Source organism: Sinocyclocheilus grahami, unplaced genomic scaffold, assembly GCF_001515645.1.
Source record: "Sinocyclocheilus grahami isolate Dianchi unplaced genomic scaffold, SAMN03320097.WGS_v1.1 scaffold28.1, whole genome shotgun sequence".
Lineage (NCBI taxonomy): Eukaryota > Metazoa > Chordata > Actinopteri > Cypriniformes > Cyprinidae > Sinocyclocheilus > Sinocyclocheilus grahami.
In genome coordinates, this window is record NW_015505207.1 from 597,489 (window position 1) to 618,823 (window position 21,335).

At 38.9% G+C, this 21,335-nt stretch overlaps 2 protein-coding genes across 4 annotated transcripts in view; both read right to left on the reverse strand.

The window, feature by feature from the left end:
• Positions 1-5,183, reverse strand: part of LOC107569111 (exportin-4) — a 41,783-nt gene extending 36,600 nt beyond the window's left edge. Inside the window, exon 1 of the mRNA XM_016255110.1 lies at positions 5,047-5,183. Within this exon, the coding sequence (XP_016110596.1) occupies positions 5,047-5,112 (66 nt within the window). The 5' untranslated portion in view covers positions 5,113-5,183. The remainder of the gene's footprint in view (positions 1-5,046) is intronic.
• An 840-nt stretch (positions 5,184-6,023) lies between these two features.
• lats2 (large tumor suppressor kinase 2) lies at positions 6,024-20,373 on the reverse strand. 3 transcript variants are annotated; one of them, XR_001606875.1, is made up of 9 exons: positions 20,136-20,373; positions 19,656-20,044; positions 13,401-13,533; positions 11,781-13,306; positions 11,037-11,619; positions 10,723-10,905; positions 10,513-10,619; positions 7,766-10,042; positions 6,024-6,047 (listed from the first exon to the last, which is right to left on the reverse strand). XR_001606875.1 is itself a non-coding variant. In XM_016255219.1 (8 exons), the coding sequence occupies exons 2-8, from the start codon at positions 20,007-20,009 to the stop codon at positions 9,512-9,514; spliced, it is 3,417 nt and encodes a 1,138-aa protein (XP_016110705.1). In that variant the 5' UTR covers positions 20,010-20,044; positions 20,152-20,373; the 3' UTR covers positions 6,184-9,511. The 3 variants fall into 3 exon arrangements, 2 of the variants coding, with proteins under 2 accessions (XP_016110705.1, XP_016110697.1); XM_016255219.1 differs by lacking the exon at positions 6,024-6,047 and having other exon boundaries at positions 6,184-10,042; positions 20,152-20,373; XM_016255211.1 differs by lacking the exon at positions 6,024-6,047 and having other exon boundaries at positions 6,184-10,042.
• Positions 20,374-21,335: the final 962 nt, after the last annotated feature.

The following is a 21,335-nucleotide window of genomic DNA, read 5'->3' on the forward strand; positions in this document are numbered from 1 at the left end:
GTGTGAATATGGTAGTGCAAATATTTTCTTCAGAGACCTCTAGCATTAACAATATTAATAAAACAATATGCAAACTATTTTTTAGGAAGGCAACAGTTTGAGATTATTGGCATTGGCTGCTAACTAGGTATCCACACTAAATTAATACACGTGAAAGCTGTTCCTGGTGTCATTTTCAAAATTCACCCACAGCCTTGTCGATATATAATGTACTTCCTATTTAATATCAACAATTGATGCCATACACTTGCAATAAATTAGCCACCCTTCTCTATAAATATCAATATCTCCAATTAAAATACAGCTAAATCCAGTTACAATAGCACTAAATGTTTTTATTTGTGAACTTAAGATGAAAACACTGGACTAAATGCTTCACAGACTACTAGAGGCTAACCGATTCAACAAATAAAAACACTGAGTTGAAAATCAAGAATCACTTTCACTCTTTAAGCTTCAAGTGGAAAACCTTATGAAAAGTGCCATGAGATTTTACCATTGCAGTATCTTTACACAACCACACACACCATTCAATTCATATCATTCTGTCCAAATGATTCCCAGAAATGCTGTCTAGACAGGTTCTGAGACAATACTAGCAAATTGCACAGGCCATCATCTAACTGCACATGTCCTGCTCTCAACTTTAAGCTAGCCCACTATGTAGCTAGTCAACTCTTTTAACGGCAGAAATGGAGGATTGGGGTTATTATGAGATAAACAAGAAACTAAAAGTTTCTCTTTTGTCTCTGGTCTCCTTAAGTCTTGCTAAACATGTGCTTGAGCAAACATGAGGCTGAATCAACAGCGTGTGTAACTACTGCAGCTGATGAAGAAACTCCAGCAGACACACTTCAACTCATCCTGCGCGCTTTCACAAGGCTGGAGGATCAAACTAGGCCTCTGAGACACAACACCTGAGCTCACAGCGATCATTACAAACACTGACTGTGTCACCGGAGCGGTGCTGTTAGGCGGAGGTGATGAAGAGGATGATGAAGGTGATGGTGGCTGCGCTGGGTTTAGCGGGATGGAGAGAGTCGAGCACTGCGCCACGCACCGCTCCGCGTTTATCGAGACTTTCCCCGCTAAACCACGAGCCGCGAGACTCCCTCAGAGCGTAAAGCTGTTCAACATGGCAGATCCAGCAGCTCCTGTACCTCTCCTTGTATTCTAAGCTCCATCTAATGCTTCATTTCACTCAAAGGCTATCTGCCTCCTGTGGATATTGATTGCTTAGCTCTTGATCATAAATTTAGCAGCATCAAGATCAGGCTGAATCCATGTATGCCCAAGCTTCACAGAGAGCAGTGTAGAGACATTTGTTGATATGAAATATTAACTGCATATTACCAATTTGTACAAAACATTAAGGCTGTAACAAGCTAATCTACTAATTTCATTTAGTTTATCAGTATGACATTCACTTTAAACCAAGCTTAAACCAAAAGTCACGGTCAGATTATGCCTCGTGGCGATGCTGTGACCGACTGGTACAAACACAACGGGTATATTTGTTTTTCAGATAACATTCTCTTCTGCATTTAATTTAGGGTTCAAACACATTCAGCTTCACACAGATACTGAAGGTAGTTTTTTTTATAAAGGTGGTTTGACCCCTGGTAGACAAAAGACAATAGCACAGTCATCCCTAAAAGCACTGACATGCACATGTGTGCTTTTTATTATTTAACGTTACCCAGTGATATCAACACAAGGTCAGTTAATTACGTAATGATGTTCAGTATGGTCATGAAGAGCTATGGAACCCTGAAAGAAAACATGAAGCAAAAGTATCTGGTCATGAAGATGGAGAAATATTCCATTTTTTATTTGACGTTTTGCAAATAACATGTTTATATGAATGTCACTTTTCACATAAATGACTAAAAATGCATTCTAGCAATACTGAATCTGGTCTGTTGAACATCTTGATAATAAATCCTCACTTATTAGCAGACTAAAATCAATTCATCCATCTATTGATTCTATATCATGATAAACGACTGTAGTGATACTACACTGTAATGACACAATTACTAACTAATGACTGCAGTGACATCAGTGAGTCTGACTGATGATCAGGGATCCACAACAACAAATCAATACCTGATCTCTACTGTTAGAGTCTGACCTTTCTGCTTGCTGAAAAATAACCATGACAAAACCTAGAGTTTTCTGACTTCATAACTACTCATCTACCCAGCAGAGGACTGGTCAGGCTTCATGATAGATGACTGGAGAGAATTATTAAGAGGTTTAAAAAAAAAACATACTTGGGCCATTTAAAATATTTACCGCCTTTTTAGATTGAATCTAATGGCAGCAAAATTGTTTACAATATTTTGAGTGATTTTATGAAAACATTTTTATAAAAATATCATGGCAGTAAATGATGCACACCTAGCTGCTTATAATCCCAATCCAATACAGAAAGCATTCAGACTACAAAACGTGATCGTTCCACATCATCAGTTTATATTGGCACACTACACTACCATTAAAAATGTTGGAGTCAGTAAGATGTTTTTTTTTTTTAATTATGCAAGGATGCATTAAATTAATCAAAAGTGACAATGTTTCATCTATTTCCACTTAAACTTTATAAAAAAATTGTTTAAAAAATATTCCACAAAAATATCAAGCAGCACAACTGTTTTCAACATTGATAATAAGAAATGTTTCAGCAAACCAAATCAGCATATTAGAATGATTTCTGAAGGATAATGTGACACTAAAGACTAGGGATGTAACGATTAACCGCGAGCCTGTTGAAAATCGATTTAAATATATGACGATTCAAATCGGTTGAGATGCTAAACAAATCGCGCGATTCAATTAGGGGTAGGAGTTTACATGAATGTATGTCTGAGGGGAACTTACTGGCTTTAGTAAAGTTTAGATGGTATTTTTTCTTTTCCTCTTGCCTCTGTATAATGCATATTAAAGTTCATAAGTGCAGCGCTGCTTTGTTTACAGCGGAAACCAGGAAACACTTTAAGCGCCACCTGCTGGCAGAGAGTGAATCTGCGTCTCATTCAGCTCGTGTGATGTTGCTGTTTCATGCAGATATTTTTATGTATAGTTTCACAAAACTGAAGTCAAACCATTCTGTTTTTGTGTCAAATTTCGAAATTATACAATCTAATTTATATTAAAAACTGTTCATGTTTCATGTATGCAGCACCTTTGTTTGGATCATGATTAAAATGCAGTGGTCGCCTCTCATTTTAAATGCAAAGAGCACAGACAAAGCCTTATTTTGTTTATATGAAGAGATTTATTTTATTTGTGTTATTTATTTGATTTGGTGCTTGTTTTAAAATTTCAATTTAGTTTTGTTATTTACATTTACATTATATTTAAATTTTGTTATTTAGCAAACACTTTTATCCAAAGCGACTAACAAATGAGGACACTAGAAGCAATCAAAACCACCAAAAGAGCAATAATTTACAAGTGCTATATTAGTATATTATTATAGTGTTATATTTCAATTTCAAAGAAACGTACAGTATTTTGTCCAAGCAATAATAAAAGGACACATTTAATTTATAATTTGTCTTAATTTAAATTAAAATCTCATTTTGTAAAAAAAAAAAATCATGAATCGAATCGTGAAATCAAAATGGTGAATTGAATCTAATCGTGAGTTGAGTGAATCGTTACATCCCTACTAAAGACTGGAGTAATGACTGCTGAAAATTCAGCCTTGCCATCACAGGAATAAAACAACGATTATTTTAAATTGTAATAATACTTCACAATATTACTTTTTTTACTGTATTCATGATCAAATAAATGCAGCCTTTGTGGGCATAAAAGACTTATTTCAAAACATTTAAGAAATCTTACTGACCTAGTGTGAATATGGTAGTGCAAATATTTTCTTCAGAGACCTCTAGCATTAACAATATTAATAAAACAATATGCAAACTATTTTTTAGGAAGGCAACAGTTTGAGATTATTGGCATTGGCTGCTAACTAGGTATCCACACTAAATTAATACACGTGAAAGCTGTTCCTGGTGTCATTTTCAAAATTCACCCACAGCCTTGTCGATATATAATGTACTTCCTATTTAATATCAACAATTGATGCCATACACTTGCAATAAATTAGCCACCCTTCTCTATAAATATCAATATCTCCAATTAAAATACAGCTAAATCCAGTTACAATAGCACTAAATGTTTTTATTTGTGAACTTAAGATGAAAACACTGGACTAAATGCTTCACAGACTACTAGAGGCTAACCGATTCAACAAATAAAAACACTGAGTTGAAAATCAAGAATCACTTTCACTCTTTAAGCTTCAAGTGGAAAACCTTATGAAAAGTGCCATGAGATTTTACCATTGCAGTATCTTTACACAACCACACACACCATTCAATTCATATCATTCTGTCCAAATGATTCCCAGAAATGCTGTCTAGACAGGTTCTGAGACAATACTAGCAAATTGCACAGGCCATCATCTAACTGCACATGTCCTGCTCTCAACTTTAAGCTAGCCCACTATGTAGCTAGTCAACTCTTTTAACGGCAGAAATGGAGGATTGGGGTTATTATGAGATAAACAAGAAACTAAAAGTTTCTCTTTTGTCTCTGGTCTCCTTAAGTCTTGCTAAACATGTGCTTGAGCAAACATGAGGCTGAATCAACAGCGTGTGTAACTACTGCAGCTGATGAAGAAACTCCAGCAGACACACTTCAACTCATCCTGCGCGCTTTCACAAGGCTGGAGGATCAAACTAGGCCTCTGAGACACAACACCTGAGCTCACAGCGATCATTACAAACACTGACTGTGTCACCGGAGCGGTGCTGTTAGGCGGAGGTGATGAAGAGGATGATGAAGGTGATGGTGGCTGCGCTGGGTTTAGCGGGATGGAGAGAGTCGAGCACTGCGCCACGCACCGCTCCGCGTTTATCGAGACTTTCCCCGCTAAACCACGAGCCGCGAGACTCCCTCAGAGTGAACCCCCCATACAGAGCTAACAGCACACTGACAGAGATGTGAAAACGGCGGCGAAATGCTCACCATTAAAACTTTGGCAGCGCTTTCCAGCTGTGAAATCACTTCTGGTGCACCGACCGCCGCCATCATGGTCGTTCTTCAGTGACGCGCCATGCACTGCATTGTGGGATTAAGCAGCACTTCGGCCAGTGAGTTCACAGGCAGGCACTTTTTGGCAGACAGCACCCTGATGTCCCCTTAAAGGTTATGCAATAGCCTACATGATAATGTGCTATACCTTTTAATCATTTTGTTGAAAGGTAAAATCTGACTTTTAGTATTTATATGTGTTTGTTTTCATTTTAAGGATTGCATTTGATGAAGACACACTTGAATTTTTAGACAGCACTGTCAATTTCTGCTAGTGTTTATCTTATTAGTATTTAACAACCAATTTATTCCCAAAACATTCAGTTATGTGAGCAGGTGCATTTTTATTCACATCTGTGACTGCTGGAATATTACAAAGTCAAAATTGATTATAAAATAAATGTACAATATTTTTACTTTTAGGTGGTTGTGGATAGGGAATGATAAAAATGCATCATTTATTTGCACTTGTACTTAATTTAATGTAATAATACCTAGAAATATGCAGTTTTATTATTAAAAAAGGTTTTGATACTAATCACAACTAATCTGCTTTCATACTAATTATGACAACAGTGGTATTGACATTATTGTAATCATTGATCTCTCTGAAATAACTCATCACAATCTTAATAATAGACCATTTCAATTGTTAAATGCATGAAGTATCTGTATTTTGACGTTTTTGATATAGACCTCATCAAGAGTTTACATCAGCCATGATGTAAAAAAATATTCATCCTGTATGTAATCATAACTGTAATTTGACTGACTTCAAACGTAAAATATAATAAAAAGTAAATTTTGGTGACAAAATTATTGCTGGAAATAAATGGGTTAATAAGAAAGACATTCATGCTCTGATGTGTTACATCAGCTAAAAATATCTAGGGTGAGGCCCAGACACCTCTAAAGACACACACACACACACACAACTCAAAACAAGAGGATGATTTGTTTAATTTAATTTAGACATATACATTTACAAATGAGGACAGTGAAAGCATTTCTTAAACATTCTCAATTCATACATGTAAAAAAGGAGATATAAATCCAAATGCACACTGTCTGTAATACTGTAGACAAGGGGGTTCAAAAGTTAGCTCAGAAAAGAGAAAAATAAGAATAAAGGGATACAAAAAATATGTATATCTGTATAAATATATGTTCAATAGTAACATTATTATATAATACAGTTAAAAGATTACAAACGTCAAAAAGTCCCAACCCATTCATCCATTAAAATACAAAAACATACATTAGAGAAAAAGTCCCATCATCACACAATTCTAAATACAGTCAAAGATTGTCAGTCAACATTAAAAAAAAAAATAAAAAAAAGTAAAACAGAATCCATCCTAAGCACAACACACGCATTACATTCAAACCCTAAACCTGACTCTCTGAGAGATTCATAGAAAGCTCATGCTTTTTCACTGAGTGGTCCATTCTGACAAATACGGGGTAGCAAAACATCTGCCATACTTGCTTTCACGCTCCATGGAGCTCAATCAACTTGTTTGATCGGACCAAAGGCATGATACCAATTTGACTTGGTATATACGTTTACATTACAATATGTTTGTTAAGGTTTCACTTAACTTTTAGGAGTGATCGTACTGATACAATATATAAAACAAATATGAATTGATCATCATCGGCAGTTTTTTTTTTAAAGCTCTTTCAGTCAGCGGTCGTACAGGATTTTTGACAATATTGACTGCAAGCACGTAACCACATGATTGTCAGTCAGCTTGAGAGATAATAATTAATACAGAGAACATTTTGTGCAGTGACCCATTATCACCACAAATGATTAGATCTCAGAAAGACAATATTAAATGGACTTCATGCAGAAATTCAAAACGATCCTTATCACTGATCAAATGCATACAATGTGTTTCCACATTCATCCGGCTAAGACATCCATATACATCTCCTTCAGAGTCCTAATGACTATCATCCATTCTTGCTTCTTTTTTGTCTTTCTCAAGCTATCCCACCAAAAACACCCCTCTCTCTTCCACCCAGGACCGGCCTGAGAGCAAGAAGCGAAGGCCTTTTCCATCTTCTCCTGAAATACTGATCAGCACATGGTACACACACCCACACATTCATTAGAAGGCACACAGTTCATCTTACACCAGATCAATCACACTGACAATCAAAACCACACTTTATACAAAAAGAGAGAGAAAGTATAAATGAAAGTATGATGATAATTATACTTTATAGTGTAATATTAATAACAATAAGCAGCATTGGGTCATGAAACTATACTGAAAATATATAAATCAATATAATATATACTTTAAGATAGCATAATTCAGTTTTAAAGTTATAAAGGCTATTTGTTGTATTTAGAAAACTATATAATGTATTTTCTGTATTGCACATAGTCATACCATCAGATACATTTGTCTTTTCTCTTGCCACTTTTTCACCATTTCTTAAAGGTTTCTGCTGCCGAGTATTCTTTACATTTCAGTCATAGACTGTCTTGTTATAATACTGTACTGTGTGATCACTTTGAAATGGTGCAGCAGCAGCCTCGATGACAAAACATTTTTGCTCTTGTTCTAATGATTCTGTTTCAAAGTTCACTGATGGCGACAGACCAGATCATTTCCAGTGGATCTGGATGAGCATGAACACACACAACAAAAACCACCCGTCTGACTTTTTAAGATCTTCTTATGAAACTAAATGCAATTAATTCTGGGAAACAGGAAGAAGGTAAAGCAGACAGAGTTATACAATGAAAAGCATATGAAGTCTTCGGCATAACAAGAAAAGGAAATAGCTGGAGACCCAGCTCTTGTAACTTTGTAAAGTTGAAAACTGTTATGTTGCAGATTTGTTCTGGATGTCCAGTTGCATGTCTGCAGCACACCTCTAAAAACAATGTGTGACGCACATCTTCGATACACTTAAAGCAGCAGATGAATGTAAAGCAACTATTGGGAACAGGTTTAGTAAGCCTTAAAACAAAATAAATCAAGCCAGGTGAGATAAGCGTTTGTTATCAAATGAATAAAACAGTACTTCGGCAACTAAACTAACACACTTAACACAAAATAAAAATGTCAATATCGCAATGTTTTTTGTGGTATTTCATTTGAATGAACAAATGTTACCATGCATATTTCTGCATATTTTTTTTATCTCTAACGTAATGGGTTGTTTAACATTTAAAAGAAGTTAATATAAAACTTTTAACAATAATGGGAGTTTTAAGATCCCACGTTCTTGAAGTGCTGACTGTACGTAAAATATTTTGTCTCAATATTGTGTCATCTGAGAGCACCATTTGACCTGATAAGTCATGAAACATGTATAACTGTATAATATTTCCAGAAAGGCTGCGATTAGTGTATTAACTGCAAAATACTGCATGATCTTTTGGACAGACTTTGCATGAAGAAGTGACCTAATACTGTCAGTTCATAATGTAGAAGTTAAATCTTTAAAAGAATCCGCATGACTGTTTACGGTGTCACTTTGAACCACTTGGTGGTGCCACAAAATCTTCTAAAACATATTGTTTGTTTTAGATAAATTAAGTGAAAATGACTGGGAACATACGGTAGGACATCTGCAAATCTGGCTTCCATACTTCAGAAAATGTTTCTGAATTTTACTATAAAAGTCAGTTTAGTTTTATTTAAAAAAAGAAAAGAAAAAAAAATGCAAACCTCCACATTTGTTACTGACAGCATGTTGCATGTATAAGCATTTATATTTTTGTGGGCTTGCACTATGGAGGAGAATTGTGATGTTTCTCTCTGCTCTTGGCATATCTCCTAATCGCAAACTGACCATAGAGCCACCATCCCAAGCCCAACTCTCTTCTGATCCCTCACCATGACCTCTGGTGTTTGGAATGGCTGTGTTAGCATCACCAGGCTGAGAGAGGTGAAGGAAGTGTTTAAATATGACGTAAGACTGGGATATTTTCCCCCAGTGGAATCAAGGAATGGGGCACAGTCGACGCAGACCACACTAACCATAAGAGTAGAGTGATTTGACTGACAAACCACAGAGCGGCAGCTACACGCATCTGTTTTTGTGCTCTCATAGGAGAGTAGCCAACTTTATCAGTCACACCAACGTCCCCATGAACTAAGCTGCGTGTATTTCCTTGGTCCCAGGTCAGAGCTTCAGTCATTTTTAACAGGCAAAGGATATGGCATAATGCTTTTGGAGGAATAAACACATTTCACATGGAACTTTCTGCACTCCATTTCTGATGTTCTTCCATGCATTTAACCTGTACAACCTGTACAAACACCCTGAATAAAAACTAGGGTTAAAAGGAAGTGTAGGAGATGCAGCGTGTTAACTGGCGAGGTCCTCTATGCGTAAAGGTGGAGCAGCATGAACACCCGATCCAACATTCTCACACATAAACCGGCTCACACCCTTCCCCTTGCTCTTCCTCCTCATGAACCTCTTCCTCCTCCAGCTCAGGCTTCAGGCCACCAGCCCCACTACTGTTGGGCAGGTCTTGCGTTGCCTCGGGGGGCTTGGGATAACGGAATGGACACCCATTATCATCAAAAAACCTTCGGAAGGTGAACTCATAGAAGGCATGCTCAGGGTGTTTGCCGTGAGGAGAACAGAGGGTGTCCCAAGTGCGGGTGCTGTCTCCACTGTCACGCCAGGCCCCTGGACCCCCCTCCTCTTCCACAGGGTCAAAGTTGGATGTATCCATGGGGTGGGCAATCTTCGGTCTGTATGGAGCAGGTTGTGTACGAAGATTGCTGGAGAAATCCACCTCGGCAAAGAATGGGTGAGCCTTTATCTCTCCAGCCCCGTTTCCTCCCAGACGCTCTTCAGCTGAGCAGCAGAGTCGACCAATGATGTCAACTGCCTCTGGGCTCAGTTTTACTTGTGGAGGCACCTGCAGAGTGTTCTCCCAGTTTATCACCTATGGAGGTGATGACAACAACGTTATTCTTTAATTTTCACAATTCCATATATCCCAAACATGTAAAAATTTACCAAAGACAAGCTGTCTACTTTACTTCAGTCCTAAAAAAAAAAAAAGGAACCCGTGGAGGTGACGACATCAAAGTTAGCAGTGCCTCTTCCCTATTGTCACAAGTCCATAAAACCCAAAAAGTTATAACTCCACCAAAGACAACACGTCTAGTCTGCTTACATCAGGGTTGTCCAATCCTTCGCCTGGAGAACCACTATCTTGCAGCTCCAACCCTAATTAAACACATGAATCGGCTAATCAAGGTCTTCAGGATTACTAGAAACTTTCAAGTGTGTTAGGTCAGGTTAGACCTAAACTTTGCTGGACATTGGCCCTCCAGGAGCAGGACTGGACACACTGGTTTACACTAACCGTGTAAGCAAAGAGACCTAATAAAATGCAAACAGAGCTCTTACCTTAAGCTGCGTCTCCGTTGGGGTTGGAGCAAGGAAGGGTGGCTGGCCAACCAGCATCTCAAACAGGATTACGCCAACACTCCACCAGTCACACAGCTGGGTGTATCCTGCACATTAGAAAGTATCACACTTAACAGGAGAAGAGATCTATAAACACGGCACTTCCTAGTGACTAGCTTGTATTTCCGGTTGTCTCTGTGCACTCTGTACCTTTGCGCAAAAGCACCTCAGGGGCAATGTAGTTTGGAGTGCCCACCAGAGAGTGTGCCAGGCAACGCTGGTGTTGTCGAGTTGCCCGCTGTTCCAAAGTCATCAGCCGATCACCACAACGGCAGTTAGACACATCATCCCAAAAGTCACTCGGCTCCATACTATCTTGCCGGATATGGTTCCCTATTCAAGCAGTGCAAAGAGAGAAAGTAAAGACAACCAATTCATTTGATTTGGTGAACACTGCAACAGTATTTAGGCCACTTTAAAACAGCTAAAAGCTATGAGTATCACCTTTTCTTCAAGTCCCTTACCTTTTTGGTAATACTTTGAGTTGTGAGTCCAACGGAACCCAGTACACAGACCAAAATCAGTCAGCTTGATGTGTCCGTCCAGGTCAATTAGGATGTTGTCCGGCTTGATATCTCTGTGGATGAAGCCCATCTTATGCACACTCTCGATGGCCAGCGTTAGTTCTGCCACGTAGAACCTGGCTAAGGGCTCTGGAAAAACCCCCATACGGATCAGCAAGCTCATCATATCTCCTCCAGGAATGTAATCCATGACGAAGTACAGGCTGTCTCTGTCCTGAAATGAGTAGTACAACCTGACTACCCACTCATTGTCAGCCTCTGCCAAGATGTCTCGTTCTGCTTTCACATGGGCTACTTGGTTTCGGTTCAGAACATCTTTCTTTCGTAGAGTCTTCATGGCATACAGGGCCCCCGTGTCTACTTTGCGTGTAAGACACACCTCACCAAAGGCCCCAATGCCGAGTGTCTTGATTTTGACAAACATCGATTTGTCCATCTTGGCACGTCGTAGTCGGTTGTAATTGGATTCCTTCTGGTAAAGCATCTTTCTCATCTGTTCCTGCTCTGCCTCTGAAAGGCCAGCCTGGAGGAGTGGAAGAGATAGAAGAGGGTGGCTTGATTTAATAACAATAATGCAATGACATTTAGACTCGATATTGAACACTCAATTAACACAACAATTGTCTGGAATGCAAATTATCAATCTGTGTATTTTTCGGTTAATGGAGTTTTAGTACTGGTTACCTTGGACATCTCTTGCTCCAGCTGCATCCTGCGATTGAGTTTCTGCTGATAGGTCTTCATCACATTCTCCACATGCTGCTCCATGTAGAACTTAAAGGCGAAGGGAGAATAACTCTTAATGCGAGACTCCCGCTTCTCTTCATCACGGGCATTCTTTCTCACAGGCACAGGTGAGGTTTGAATCTGCTTCTTATCCTTCACTGCCTTCTCGCCTTTGCCTGTCTTCACTTTGTCTTTGGAGACTGGTTCCTCTTGCTTTCCTACTGAGGCACTCTGGACTGTTCTACTTGTAGCATTGACATCTTGAAATCCACCCATGGCTCCAGTCTCCAGGGATACAGGCTCAGTTCCAGGTCCAGATCCAGGCAGGAGCAGTGTTTTGGGGTAGGGTGGAGGTGGACAGCGGTGTTCTTGATTGGGCTCCAGAGTAAAATTCTCATCTGGCATGTATCCATGAGACTCTGGTGCATCCTGGGCTTGTGCACTCAGCCACCCTGGATGGCATGGTCCCACTGCTGTCTTCGGCTCAGGCCTCATGACCCGTATACTCTTAACAGGTGGTTGGATTGGTGGAGAGGTCACTGCAGTTATTGTGTTTGGCGGACCCAAAGATGCATCCTGCTTGCCAGCAACACTAGCTGCAGGAGGCAATGCCTGCCTCACAGTCACCTTCTGGTGATTGTTGAAAGAATTGGTCCTACTGGGGACACGTACCTCCCCTCTAAAGGGCCCCTGTGGCTGCCTGGCTGGAGGAGTCCCCTCAGGACCTTGGGCTCCTGGCCAGTGATGCTCATAGAGGTCGAGGTTTAGACTGGCCCTGGAAGGAGTGAGGAGGCCTTGAGGAACATCAGAAAACTCACCACCCATAGCTCCAGGGGAGCGCTGCATCATGTGAACCTGGTGTGAGGTGGGACTGGCTTGGCGTGGGTGTGAATGTGGTGGAAGATATAAGTTAGGAGGGTAGCCACCAGCATTTTGGCCCATTGCTCCTTTGCCTGGCATATTAACATAGTTTTCGGATGTTAGCGGGTTCATCTTATTCTGGAAAGAAGCACTTCGTTTTACCCCGTAGCTGGAGGCTTCTATCATATGAGGCCTGTAGTCATAATGAGTGCCAGGTCCTCCTGAGGGCTGAGGCTGGATTTGCATTGGTGGTCCAGGCACACTGTAGCCCATCATGGCCTGGTCTATCCCACCAGGGTAGCCTTTCTGCTGGGCTGGACCAGGGGTGTACATAGGGTTCCCAGGGTTATTTTGGGGAGCCATGCTTGTGGAGTAGGCACCCATACTTGCGGGACGACCCATTGGGTTTCCCATGGTAGGACCCTGTGAAGTGTTGGCAGGCGGTGGCATGTAGTTCATGACAGGTGGTCCACCCATGTATGCACGAGCCATCTCACCCTCAGCCCCATAACCAGCTCCCTCATACAGTGGTGCTCCCATTTGGTGATAAGGTGGCATTGCACCATCCCCAGTGCCCTCCATTGCCGCTCTGTGGTCCATTAAATTTGGCATGCCAGTTTTTCCTGTAGTGAATTTAAAAAGGGTCATTTTGAGTTTAAAGGCAGTGCATCATTCATAAAATGAATATAGTAATATGTTTTTAAAGTGTGCACATACCTGGGGAAGTCTGTTTGATGACACGTACAATCTGTTCATTGTGAGGGTCCAGGTAACCCATTTTGCTAATATATTCCAATGCTGCCTCAATGTTACGGCTGCCAGTCTGTTTTAGGGCACGGACTGCCATTTCCTGTTTCAGAAATTCAAGCAGAGAACTATCAGAAAATAAGCAATGCATTCATTTTTTTGGTTTTCACATTGCATTTCCTGTCATCATGCACAAATGAGGCACAACTTCACTTATATAAGGTTTTTAAAAAGGTACTTCAGATTCAACACAACTAGTACTTTTAAAAACGAGATTACAACTACCTGTAGGCATGGCACTCTTTGTTATAACCACAGAGATCAGTTTGAATTAAATCACTATGTGAAGCAAAGCAAAGCTGCTGAGGCCACGACTTTCACCAAATTCCCACAAATATCCCACATCCGATGTAGGACAACCATCAAGTGCAGATTAATTTGCAGAGAAATTCATGACTGGAGAGACCAAATTATATTTAAAAAAAATTACATTTCTTTTTTAAATTTTCTTTTATATTTTAGGCAAAGTCAGACTTCCTTCACTTAAAAGGCAATGCTCTAGTTTAATTTAGTTAACATTCTTGAGCAAAAATGACCTTAATGCACTTCAGTTATTTAGATAAACACATATGTCCACATGAACATGCACGTAAATATAAATCAACCCATAGTACATACACACACAGCAGATAATTGTTAAAATAACATTCCCTGCAGCTACTTCCTCTGCAAGTTAGCACAAGCTCCTTCCTGTGCCAGCCCACAAGTGCACTATGACCAGAGCTGGGCACATCTGACCACACATCACACTGTGTGACCCTTGAAATGATTCATAGATTTGATGGTAATACTTATGGAACATTAATTTTAAACTTATTTTTCTTCATTTTTTATAATTATACTAAATTCAAAGTAATAAAATATTACAAAAATGTAAATTATTTATAATTTAATTAATAATAATAATAATTTACGCATTTAGCAGACACTTTTATCCAAAGCATTCAGTACATTCAGGATATAAATTTTTTACCCGTATGTGTGTTCCCTGGAAATTGAACCCACGACCATTTGCGCTGCTTAACGCAATGCTCTACCCCTGAGCCACAGGAACACATTTATTGAATTTAATTTAAACTTGAATCTTTACACGATTACCCACCATGCAACAACTCTGTTTATCTGTCATTTTGTGATGGCGCAATTTCAAATAAAACAACTCAGACATGTACAATATTCTGTGAGCAGACCTACACCTACAGTGGGGAAAAAAACCTTTTTTGCCCCACTGTATATGAGGAAATCCCCTTGAATGGCATATGACCTCATTCAGAAGACATTCTGCCCAAACCAAATTCTACAGAACCACAGCAAGCTGTGTTACACTGCCTCTGGTGGTCAAACATAATACTGCACCAAGCATGCCATGGAAAATAGGGTGGGGGGGGAGGGGGAGAAGAATAAGTGCCTAATTCCGCACATACTTCTGTTTATGTCTTCTATGCATTCAAAGTAGCTTCATATTATGAAACTATGAGAAAGTTAGAGTGATAATGACTATTCCAGAGTTTTGGTTAGATGGCACTGACAGAGTAAAAATCAATGGTCGTACACAAGCAGCTATTAACCTTGGGGACACTCCACATGCATTCTACACATTCCCAGAGTAGTTTAGATTACTCTGTGTATTGCCATCAGTTTGTCTAAAAGCTTACACAGTCGGAACTGTACAAAACACACGGGAAATACTCAGAGCACACGCTGTTTGTCTGTGATCGCTGCTCTCAGAAGTGCCATGGCTTTCTGTTGCCTTCCATCACGGTCCGCTCCAAGGGTGTGTGCCTTCTCGTCCCCCTTGGTGATTTAAAGGCGCCACTCTCTCGTTCCCTCTTTAAAATGCGCGCGCACACACACACACACACACAACAATCCAACATGGACTTCAGTCTGGTTTCGGGAAGGGCTGGGTCTGGTTTGGCCCCAGGTCAGAGTTTCAGCTCTGACCTCCACTGTCATGGCGACAGATGTTCAGAACATTCCACGAGCCAGCAAGCAAGAATTCCAGCTATGTGGAAATCTATGCTTCAATCTCGTTTTAAATTGTCCCTCCTCTCTTTATTTTTGAGATCATTCTGTTCCAATGTGCCTTAAGCATTTATTTGGTTGGTCCCAAAATATCTCGTTTGTATTTACACCCTTGTCATGACCACAAGCCTCAATGCTACACTAGACATTCAATTTCTGACTGTGGCGTCGGTAAGTACCCACACAGAAACACAAACATATCTTTCTCCTTTTTTCCCAAACTCATACTTTAAAAAGTAAACAGTCTATAGTCTTCTTGAATAAAGTGACATAACTATATTCCATCACTATTCATTTTTAAGAGCTTCCACTTTGACCCAAATTCACACGTTCCACCATTGAACATGGTAATGAAAGCCATATGGAGGGCTCTGAGATAAGGACTGGATGGGCATCATCATCAGTGGATGGAGAGGTGGAACATCATACATAAAGTAGCAAAATAGCTCAAACAGTAGCTAAAACAGCCCAGCATAGCACTAGCAATGCCAAGGTCATGGGTTCAAATCTTTGGCCATGCATGAACTGATAAAATGTCCTCGAGCAGGGATTCGAACTCGGGACGCCCACAATGTAATTGCGTTATAGGTCAGCGCACCGCCCACAAGAATGTCGGCGCCGACATAAAGATTATTATTTAAGAAAAACAAATGTCTTTGTAATCTTTTATATACAATAACTTGCTCTGGTCTTCTTTTTGGATGACATCCTCAATACCTCTTACTTTTCAGCCCCTTCCCACCAACCACTGATACATGTTGCCCACCTTTAGTGATGTAATCAACTCCTGAAGAAAAAAGAAAAAAATTGAGCCCTGTTCTACATTAGTTCTTGTTAAATATTCTGTTCCACTCACATAACAAAAGTCGAATAGTGATTCAGGTTGACTTTAACTTAAAAATGCACAGCACTGACCAGTTGTAGTTCAAGATCCTGGACAAATTGGGTTGCGCAAGAAGGCTAATATAAACATTTAGATTATGTCAAATGCGATATGCCAACACCGCACTAGACATTTATCATTTCTTGTATATTCCACAAGTACGCAAGCATCACATGCATGATGTACGCAGACAGCTTTTCATATCCTAAGCTCGAAACCACAAATCCACAACACATGTCATACTCATCTTCTTCCTACACCCCCCCCCCCCCCCTTTCATTCCCCAACTAAAACATTTCCTCCTTCAGAGGTGCTTATGTAACCGTAAGCCGCATTGCTGTGTAATTTGTGAGGCGAAATCCAACTATAGCGACCAAAATAAAGCAGCTCAGGGAAGGACCAGAGGCGGCCATTTACCTTCCTGGAATGTACGGAGGGTCAGGGAGGAACACAGGCCCTAGTCAGAAGACGACGATGAACTAAAAATACAGAGTCACACACCACAACTGAGTCATTTCACAATAATGACTAAATTACTACTAATAAAAACATGCCGAAATGTATGCCCAGATGTTATGGGAGGTCTAGGTGCATGTGGTGCACGACACAGGGACAAGATTCAAACTCAATGAACTTTTGGCTACGCTAAATCTGAAAACGAGGAGACATGAAGTCAGACTGAATAAAAACCTTTAACCAGTCTCAAAAGACCAGAAAAGGGACATCCCTGCTTACTGTATTTGTACTGGGGAAACTGTACCACCCATCTATGAATGAACTGAGCACTTCCTCTGTGTGTACTGCTTTCGTACATGCTGTCCCATGAATGCAGGACAAAAACAAATCAACCTATGATTGTGAAATTCACATATGCCTGTGAAATATTATGCTCTCAGTTCTGAAATTTTTTTTTTTCATTTTTTTCCTCTTTAGGGCAAAAAATTTATTAAGTTTAAAGTAGCTGTTCTCAAATGGAGGGTTTTAACCCAAAAATGTTACTCTAATGATAATATTAATGAATTTTTACTACATAAACTCACACTAGTACATAAAATGATCATTCATACATATCATAATCAGCCAGCATCAGGACCGACAGCAAAAGATAAGCCAGTCATGAATGTATCCAGACAACATGATCCAAATCAAGTCTGACTCCATACTATCCATCTGATAGTATGTTTCAGCTTCCAGAGACCTAAAAAAGACCCATTCCAGTCTCTATTTAGCCATGTCATAAAGGCAGCTTGGCTCTCTTCAGCTAGGCCTCGTAATTCCACTGGGCCGTGGTGGATTTCTCGGTGGTGTTGTGCATGGGCTTGAGCACAGCATTCCTCACATGCCTAATGCAATCACAGGGCTGCTCACAGAGCTGTATCCGAACATTAGTAGCAAAGCTCCAACACATATTCATAAATGATCTGACAATGGGTCTGCATTAGAGAGACTGAAACAAACTATAGGACCTTTGGTCTCCTGCATGTTTGACACAAATGAATAAACAGGCTATTATCAAAAAATTTTAATTATGTCATCATTTACTCCCCCTTATGTCGTTTCAAACCTGTATGGCTTTCTTTTTTCAGTGGGCGGTTGTTTGATATTATTTATATACTATTAGAGTATTTATTACATTTTAAAATTGTTAATTTTAGTGAATATGTGCTTTTGTCATTTTTATTATTTAGTTTTTTTTTCATATTTCTATATACCTTAATATTTCTATATTTTTTAACTTAATTTTAGTAATTTTAGTACTTAAACTTCTATCAGTTAGTTGCTAAGGCAACATTTCAAATTGATCTATTTTAAATCTAATTCAATAATAAGTTCTAATTTTATTTCAGCTTAATTTCAAGGTTACGGTTTTAATTTTAGTATAATAATAATAATAATAATAACAACAACAACAACAACAACAACACTGTTCTGTGAACATAAAAGATGAAATATCTCAGTTTTTCCTTTTTTTATTGTCCATACTTAGTCAATGGTCACCAAAACTGTTCAATTATCAACATTCTTCAAAGTATCTTCTTTTGTGTTCCACAAAAGAAGGAAAGTCATACAGGTTTGGAACGGCATGAGGGTGAGTAAATTATAGAGTTTTGGGGTGAACTATCCCTTTAATATTCAGCCACTAGATTTCAATACAAGGACCAGAACACATGTAACACATTTAACTAAATAGTGATTGCACAACAACCTCTATTGCACAGCAACACAGATACATCAAAACAATCAGTTACAAAATACTACAGTATAATGATCTAGCATATAGTTATATATTAACTGGACTATTATCATCCAACACTAATTTTGGCAAGTACAACTGAAACACAATTCTGTATAAATGTTTGTATTTTGATTGTTAAAGGTAAGGAAGGGCTGACTTGGCTTCTGCCACTTCCTTTGGGGCAGAAATGTTCCACTGAGCTCTTCAAGAAAACAACTAAAAAAACAAATTAGTTGTGAAAACTGCTATTTCAACATTACATTCAATATTATGTAATGATTTCAGACTTGGCAAAGACAGGATATGCACTGCACTTGGATGTCTACTGTACAATGTTCAAAGCTCAATATTTTATATTTAAGGTTATAGAGCTCAAAAAAAAATTCTGAAACATTTCTGAATGCAAGTTTATACAATTACATTTGTGTATGTATGTATGTATGTATACGTGTGTGTGTGTATATATATATATATATATATACATATAAACAAAAAAAAACATTTATTGTATCTCACTGTATCTCTTTGTGTCAATACGATTTTTTGAAGTATTTATTTTTCAGCAAGGACATGTTAAACGGATTGAAATGCTGTATTTTTAAAGTATCTATTCATCAAAGAATCCTGAAAAAAAAAGGTCACTGTTTCCACAAAAATATTAAGTGAAACATTTCAACAGTAATGGCTGCTGAAATTTCAGTTTTACGATCACATGAAAAAAAAAATATTTTATCATTGTAGTGTATTAAAATACAGAAATCATGTTTCAAACTGCATTTTTTTTTTTTTTACAATATTAATGTTTTATTGTATTTTTTGATCAAATAAATGCAGCCTTGTTGAGCATAAGAGACATTTTTTTTATTATCTTACCAACCAGAAATAAATATACACTCACATACAGGCTACATAAATATTATTTAAAAAATAATAATAATTTCTTATATCATTATTTACATTACTATCTGAAATTCGTATACATACACACACATACAGTAAATCCAACAGAGACATTGCTTACCTGATCACAACCAGCATTGACGAGATCCTGTAGCATCTGTCTATTGACTTCACCAGGATGCCCCGAGTTGGATCCCGGGCCTGATTCATTGGCAAAAGGCAATAGAGACTTGCGGATCTCTCGCAGGGCATTTTGGTAGTTGTTGAACTTCTGAGGCTGCCGGAGCTGTTGTTGCCTTCCAGCTTGGTCTTTGCCCTTAGAGTCCCCACCTCTGCCCCCCTCCCCTCGAGCGCTCCCTCCATGAAGCGCCTGGCTCACCAGCTTTGCAGGTTGTTTCAGTCCCTCCTTGATCTCCTGCAGGCGCTGGCGCGTGTTGCCCACATACGGGGCGGCAGGGAAGGTCTTAGGCCTCATGAGTGAAAGTGGCCTGTACACACAAATTCTCCACACTTGAAAAACACAGAAAGATTTAGCCAGTTACTCACAAGAAAACACACAACGGCAGTGCAATCATACACTAAGACACAGAATTGTACACACCCAGGCTCAGTCTGACCTGAATAGATAACAGGCTGCAATGGGAAAGATGCAAGGGAAGATTAGGATTCCTGTTGTTGCTCGTCTTTGTTGATGCTGCCTCTTTGGCTCTGGCTCGTGCTGGATGCTGGCCTACTCACATCCCAGCACCCCTTTCAGGGCTCACACTCCCCCTCCTCCCAAGACATGTGAGGGGTTACGTCTACGTACTTGTTCCATCCCATTCTGGTATGCATCTTTGTCTGTGGAGACAGTGTTAGACAGAAGGGTCAGGGTGCGGTCCAGGCATGTCCAAGTCCCTGCATCACTACTCTATGTCAAATGCCTGACAGTCGGAGTCTGATCAGACATTAGCACCACTGTCAACAGGTAGGTTTATCACTAAACACATGCACATCTGTGCTGTTACTTCCTTGGTCATATGATCCTTTCATGGTCATATGGCATTGGCAAACCCTTTTTGTAGATGCAAAATCAAACATCTACACAACACAAAGAGTGTCATAACTTATATAATATCCTTTTATCTTATAACAACATTGAAATTTTGGGGTCAATTTTTTTAACCAATGAATTATTTTATTCAGTAAGGATGCATTAAATTGATGTTAAAGCAAAACAAATGTGGCAGTAAAGGCATTTATACAAAGATTTCTATTTAAACTTTTAAACCATTCATCAAAGAATCCTGACAAAAAAAAAATTATAACATACACACATATACTGTATATATATATATATATATATATATATATAAACACTTTGTTTTTTTTAATATATGCTGATCTAATATGCTGATTTGGTGCTCAAGAAACATTTCTTATTACCTTAATATTATCAATTTCTGAAGGATCCTGTGACACTGAAGACTGGAGTAATGGTTGCTGAAAATTCAACTTTGAATCAAATTATTAAATTCACAATATTGCTATTTTACTGTATTTTGGTGAGCATAAGAGACTTCTTTTAAGAATATTAAAAATAATAATAATTCTTACCAACCCCGAAATGTTGAAAATAAAAATGTAGAATGTTCTGTTCTGGAGAAACAGACTAAAAAACTACTGATCATGGTTCATGACTGTGACTTGAACTAAAAGCAAGCCCGTCGATATATATCCCGCTCAAACTTCCTGTTTCTAAAGGAAATACCTCAAATTCATAACAGGAGTGAAAAATGCCTCTCATCATGATATTCGTGGG

Excerpts from the sequence above, each read along its gene's own strand:
- lats2 (XM_016255219.1), bottom strand. The coding sequence starts at position 20,009 with ATGAGGCCTAAGACCTTCCCTGCCGCCCCGTATGTGGGCAACACGCGC. Across the intron at positions 13,534-19,655 it reads TCAATGCTGGTTGTGATCAG|GAAATGGCAGTCCGTGCCCT; the intron begins GTAAGCAATGTC and ends TTTCTGAAACAG. Across the intron at positions 11,620-11,780 it reads TGGAGCAAGAGATGTCCAAG|GCTGGCCTTTCAGAGGCAGA; the intron begins GTAACCAGTACT and ends CCACTCCTCCAG.